Raw genomic sequence first — 6773 nt, 5'->3', positions numbered from 1 at the left:
CTGTTTGTAAGCTTAACAGATTGGCTCTGATACCACTTGTTAGGCTTCAATGATACTATAGAAGGGGGTCACTACTAGAAAAATGCCCTTAGACATCGGTTATAAACCGATGTCTTTTTTTTTCAAACCGATGTCTTCGCATGTGTAGAGAAAGGTAGGGGTCTTTAACATCGGTTTTTAGCCGATGTTAAAGATTAACATAGACATCGGCTTTCTGAGCAAACTGATGTATAATTAGCCCTTTTTTTAATAACATGTTACAACTAGATTATGAAAAATGGTATTTAGGAGGTTAAAAAACACTATAAATATATAACAGGGAAGAACATATAACTGATAGACATCAGATTCTTAAAAAAAATGATGTCTTAAATTTTATAGTACATCAGTTGGTCTGTGGAAGCGATGTTAAAGAGGACCTTAGACATCAGTTCTCTTCAAAGATACGATGTTATATGTTATATATCACATCGGTTTTTCTTGATATAGCGATATCAAAGTTCTTATTTAATATCATTTTTTAATGGAACCGTTATGCATTATAGTGAAAGACATCGGTTTATTTTAATTATTTTAATATAAAATTTTACATTTGACATCGATTTCACTTGCACAAGTTGATGTGTTTTAACATTTTAGACATCGTTTTCATTCCATAGATTCATGAGCTGAAAGTGATATAAATCATATAAAAGAAGCATTTAAAATAAAAATAATCAAAAAAAATGATATTGTCATTAATAATGCTAGTAATATAATTACTGTTAACAAAAAAACATATACATACATTCGAAATTTTATTCTAATATCAACACCAGAAAAAGGCCCTTGTGTTTCGCCGTGAGGATCTTTGTAAAAGATGACCAATTCTTCAGGTGGAGGCTGAGAAATATTACGCTGTTCCTGCTCCCTGTCCAAAACTGCAAAAAAATGCCTTTTAATGATGGGCTCATCACCAAATTTCCATTTAGGTATACTTCCTGAATCATTAGTTAGGTCCTTCTGTGACTGTTGCCAGCCAAAATTAACACGAACCTTGTTTTAGAAAACTATAATACCAATTAGATCATTCTTTATTTCCATAGAACAACATTAACACTGGTTATTCCATTTACAACCACCATAAGAAAGCACAATAACTTCGATAATAAAAAACGTTAACTGGTTATTCCATTTACAACCACCATAAGAAAGCACAAAACATTAAGTCAGACATACTACACATTCGCTTTGTTAGAGATCAGCCTCCTACCCCTATAAACAGCTTCCAGCACCTTTTCAACCCTGGACCCGTCAATACCCTGTAGAAAGAATAAATTTACATAAAATCTGTATCATTTTCCATGATTATTTCAGTATAAGTTCACATCATATATAAGGAGTTGTGGATTTTCTGACTTGAAAACTAGGAACTCTTTTCATAATTGAAAAAAGAATTAGTGACAGAACAAATCTGTCAGATCAGAGAAGCTGGCAAGAAAGGATAATAAGTTATCCGGATCTCTAGATCATGTAGCATTTATTTCTCTATACTAGTGAAAGAAAAAAGTAATCTTTCATTTACCTTGGGTTTCAGATTAAGTAAAACTAAGTGATTGTCATTTCCACCAGAAACAAGTTCATAGCCTCTCTTCATCAAAGTCTGCAAGAGAGAATATTCATTACCATTTACTATATCGGAATACTGTTAACTGAAGCAGTAGCTTCGAAAAAAATTCTTGTTACAAAATAATAGATAAGGAAGTAAGACACATATTTGATTAGTCACACCTGTGCAAACTTGGAGCAATTACTGAGGACTTGCTCTTGGTAGGCTTTGTATTCTCCAGTTGTCGCCTGCATTCCTTTATGAGTTAGGGACAAGAACTTAACATATATCAATCATACTCACATAAATTAACCAATTTAAACAAAGAAAAAAAAGAGTATTTCCCATGATTGAAATGATTCTACACAAGCGTGTTATGGAAAATATTGATGGTATTATGACCTCCCAAATGCTAGAAACAATCATTTACTTGCAAAATCTTGTGTGCAAAAGTAAAACTCAGTTCTTTGAGTGCGTAATACTATGGTACAACAGCTATTACTAATATTTCCTATCAAAATAAATATGTTCCTTAATGTTTTCTAAAACCAATATGTTTCTAAAAAGACAATACGGATACAAGAATCCACATTCAGAGTGTGTCCTTTTAAAATGATATTCTCTGGAAAAGCTTCAACTTGTCAGCTCTAACCTGTTTCAATGCAACTGTCAATCTAGTGATCGTGTGGTTGTGTGGGCCATCTTGAAGTCCAGGGAATACAACTATATTGATTTTTTCTTCAAAATCATACATCACCTTAAAAAATATATATCATTTATCATTGTTACCTTAAAAATACAATTGATACTGTATAGAGCTATAACAAGATGAAAGAAAGGGAGCTGAAAGGGGAATGATTCAGTGAAAAACTAATATTACTATCAACTAACCTCCTTGCCTTGTTTGTAACCTCTTTCAACGCTTTCTTGAAGAAGATCATGGCAACACGAGGCCCATGAAGAGATTTGTGTGTTGTGGTGGGCACAACATCTGCATAATCAAAGGGTGATGGGATGACACCAGCTACAACTAACCCGCTAATATGTCGAAATATGAAAGGTAAACTTCTGAGAGCAACTTACAATCTTAACATAAGAGAAGTCACTGCTTAGACTATTAGCGCCAACCACAGGCTACACCAGCGATATGCAAAGTAAAATGAACTTATTAACACAACAACACACATATGGTAATGCACGTCTACATTGGGGTATTTTGACAGAACTACGTCAAATTTAGGAAATCTACAAGTAACTGGAAGATTTTTTATTTAAATTTTTAATTATTTTAAACCAACTGAAAATATTTAAATGCATGACAGACAATGTGGTCTGTATATTAAGAATCCAAATGCTTCACCTGATCAATAGACGGAAATTATAATTAGTGATGATATCATGTGATGTATTCATTTCAAAAATTATTCTCCATATCCCACCATGTATGACATGTTCATCGGATTTTTTCCCAGTATATAATCCACCTGCAATCATGGGATTCTACAGTTATATTTCTCCAAGTATTAGTAAGCGCTTAGTTATTGTACTCTTTACTACTTGTACTAAAAGTAACTTATATAGTAAAATGAAGAAACATGTCTTTCTGTACAATGTTCTCAAAGATAAAATTATCTAGAAATTCAGGTAAAGAGATGTACTATATGTAGATGTATCTATTTAATCTGGAAGCATCTTTATATCCACCTCAAATCTCTTTTGGACCTGAAAAATATGAACCCACATGATTAATAAATACTGAAAACATCATAACACTTAAACCACTATTCACAACATAGTTAACCCCTAAATTTTAAAAATAAACGGACTGAAATCACTGAACCGCAAAGCTTATATTTGACTGTCATGAGGCATGTAACAAAATTTAGGAGATAAACAATTTCCAGGTTTCACATACCTGATTTAGAACATCAGAGTCTGAAGTTGATGAAACACAAGTAATTGCAAGGCCTTTGGTCCCAAACCTACCTGCCCTGCCATTATCTGCATCTAAATACCTACCCTGTGAAGGTATGTGTCTGCAGAATCGGGCATGTCAAAGTTTATAACAATATTGACACGTTCAATATCGATTCCTCTGCCGACCAAGTCAGTAGCTACAAGAATTCTTTTGTGGCCCTCCTTGAAATTCTTGTAGCATTATAGAGATCAAGTCAGAATAGTTTTAACATAATTCACTCAAATAATATAAAGTTTACCATTCTAATTCATAAACTTATATAGGTCAATAAAAAAAATTATAACTTGCAACTTGTTTTCAAGCTTCAAAATTGCAACAAACTAACTAGCTACCTTGACACAAGATTAAAAATTTCAATCTGTATCAAATTTATACAAATACAGTGAGTGAAATTTATTAATCTTTTGATTTATCCTGCTTCTTAATTAAATTTTTTATTAGATAAACATCTAACAATAATTAGCTAGGAAACTCGCAGAAGCTACTGTATTATCTAATTAATCTCTACTCTCATTTGAACTATGTGTTCAATAAAACTATACAAAATCAAAAGTGCTTATTATCATAAATAAAAGTTTAAAAATATTTAAAAAATGAAACAACATAATTATACTACCATTCAAGTTAAACAATCCAAAAGAGATATGCAAACCTGCTCTAGGTCACTTGCTGCACACCCAGCACTAAGCCGGTTTAACTGATGCTTTAATTGGAAGCAGGCAACAGAAAGGGATACCCCTATTCACATATGTTTTACAATATCTTTTTACAAAATACACAACAAATATAAATAAATGAATAAGATAAACAATAAAAATAAAATACAAAGAACAAAAAGGTACCCTCGAGAGCTCCTCATTTTGGCTACGGAAGACCTATCAACAAAGCTACAGAGCTATAAACAAAGCTCTAATTAAAATTAAAACTTCAAATTAAAAAAAAATTCGAAATATACATACTCTTCTCTCACTAATGGAATAGACCCAATTCCTTTGAAGGTTATTTAGCAGGAATCTGAGCAATTAGAAGCTAAATTTGAGAGATTACAAGCTTAATTAGGGGTTTCTACAAATTAGGGCTTTTAAGGTTTTAGATGGGTTAAATTAGGGTTTGTAAATGTAACTCTAGGACGCAGAAGGCAAAAATCGAGCTCGATTTATAAATTAATCGAGTTTAATTCATATAAATAGGTTTATACAAAATAGGGGTTTTAGGTTTGAGAGAGTGGGTGAGAAGAGAGACAGTGAGAGATGAGAGTGAAGAGCGACTTTGAGAAATGAGAGTGAGAGAGAAGAGAGGTTTTGAGTGAGAGAGAAGAGAGAATGAGAGAGAGGGGGAAACAATTTTGTTTAAAGGGGGAAACTGAGAATAAATTTTTTTGGTTAAGGGGGGAATTTTTTGGTATATTAACGGGGGAAAGAAAGAAGCGTAGCTTTATATTTTTTTCAAAAATGATTATATACATCGGCTAGTTAAGAGAGTGATGTCTTACGACCCCTTTAACATCAGTTTTGAAGTGACCTATGTTAAAATTGCTTTTTACATCGGTGACATTTCTAATCGATGTTAAAGGGGTGATGTCGTAGGCACTATTTCTAGTAGTGGATTGAATATAGTATCTACAATCAATTCGATTATAAACACAAGTATGTAACAGAAAACAAGCTTATTCAATATATCAAACTCTGTTACAGTAGGTTTAATCTACTCTCTCAGTGATGTATGATATCACTAAGAGCTGCTAGGGTTACAATGAATAATATTCTCGTGAAATGATAACACATATAGTGTAAACCCTAATATGTGTTTATATACTACACAGTTACAAGATATCTCCTAATTGATATGATATGTTCTGTTTCCTAAAATACATCAATCAGAGATTATCTACTGTAGTCCTTTAGTTGTATAACTCTCCAAGCATATCTTCTTTTGTTTAATCCAGATCATCTCATGTAAATCAGCCGCTTTTCATCCCTGAAGTGTATCCGCACTTAAGTTCTGATGTAAGTCCTGATGGCTTAAGTTCTGATAACTTCCTGTCTTCAGTAAGTTCTGATTTCCAGTTAAGTTCTGATAGTAAGTTCTGAAACTAAACAAATCAGATTAGACATGACATCACAAATATATCTAACAGATATGTTGTGAGAAAAGTATATAAAGTGTTAGGAATGTATGTGCATTAGTTTGATGATATGTTTAAACAAAATACTTAAGTAGAAATTTAGTGTCTGTAGCCTCAACGGATAAGACCACTTTGGCTATCCGTTGATGGTGTAGCTTTACTTAGAAATAAGTCTAGTGTTGTAGCATATTTCAGTCTCTGTATTTAAAATGTAATTCTTGGAAGTTGAGAGAAACTATGAGTCATGTTGACTACTAGATGATATGCAGATAGGAAGGCCAATTGTAAATACTTCATGCCTTGTAATTTTGTATAAGTGAAGTGGTATCAACGGATGACTTAAAGACCTTCAACGGATGAGAAGCTAAGCTTCAACGGATGTCTCTAAAGCTTCAACGGATAAAGTCATCAACGGATAACATCCTTCAACGGATGAGTGCATCAACGGATGAAAGCTTCAACGGATAACATCCTTCAACGGATGAGTGCATCAACGGATGAAAGCTTCAACTAATGTTCTGATGATTAGCCGTTGATAAGGGGTAGTTGTACCTACAAACAGAGGCACATGGGTTGATAGAGACAACTGAGATGTGGTAGCCGAATTTCAGGAACAACAGAAAAAGCAGCCGTTCTTCTTTAGTACAAAGATGCAATAGTCAACAAAGTACTGGAGTGAACAGGAAAAGAAGCAAGTGAAGATCTTATTTTATTACTGTATTTTATATTGTTCTTCACTTGTACACTTGGTAATATATAAACCAAGTAGAAGCTAGTAATTAGAAGAGAGATTTTCCAGAGCTGTTTAGAAAAATATTGAGAGAAAATTCATCTAGTTTGTACTAGGATGCAGCTGTGATCAACATTGTTTAATCACAGATTTTCTAAAATACCATCTCTGGTGGAACAACAAATCCACCAGAAAAGTTTTTAAGGTCTGTTGTGTTCTTTACATTTGTGCTTGAATATATATCTGTCTGTATTAGCTTAAAGCAATTCACACACTTGTTCTTCTTGAACACACAACTTTCATAAACTGCTCAAAACTTGAAAAAGTTTTGAGATTTACATTCAACCCCCCT

At 33.0% G+C, this 6773-nt stretch overlaps 1 protein-coding gene across 1 annotated transcript; it reads right to left on the bottom strand.

Annotated features, from left to right (window-relative positions):
• Window positions 1-751: 751 nt before the first annotated feature.
• LOC141706285 (serine hydroxymethyltransferase 1, mitochondrial-like) lies at window positions 752-4915 on the bottom strand. The gene is made up of 12 exons (XM_074509083.1): window positions 4409-4915; window positions 4219-4304; window positions 3504-3736; window positions 3247-3310; window positions 2949-3072; window positions 2672-2722; window positions 2480-2579; window positions 2241-2345; window positions 1771-1836; window positions 1565-1642; window positions 1219-1301; window positions 752-920 (listed from the first exon to the last, which is right to left on the bottom strand). Exons 6-12 carry the CDS (start codon window positions 2680-2682, stop codon window positions 893-895), a joined length of 471 nt encoding a protein of 156 aa, XP_074365184.1. The 5' UTR covers window positions 2683-2722; window positions 2949-3072; window positions 3247-3310; window positions 3504-3736; window positions 4219-4304; window positions 4409-4915; the 3' UTR covers window positions 752-892.
• Between the last annotated feature and the right edge of the window lie 1858 nt (window positions 4916-6773).

Source organism: Apium graveolens, chromosome 2, assembly GCF_009905375.1.
Source record: "Apium graveolens cultivar Ventura chromosome 2, ASM990537v1, whole genome shotgun sequence".
Lineage (NCBI taxonomy): Eukaryota > Viridiplantae > Streptophyta > Magnoliopsida > Apiales > Apiaceae > Apium > Apium graveolens.
Note: the sequence above shows the minus strand (reverse complement) of the source record. Positions and strands in the feature narration are given on the sequence as shown.

Coding starts and splice junctions, on each gene's coding strand:
- LOC141706285 (XM_074509083.1), bottom strand. Junction 1,837..2,240: donor TGACAGTTGCATTGAAACAG/GTTAGAGCTGAC, acceptor AAAGGAATGCAG/GCGACAACTGGAGAATACAA. Junction 1,643..1,770: donor ATTGCTCCAAGTTTGCACAG/GTGTGACTAATC, acceptor TCTCTCTTGCAG/ACTTTGATGAAGAGAGGCTA.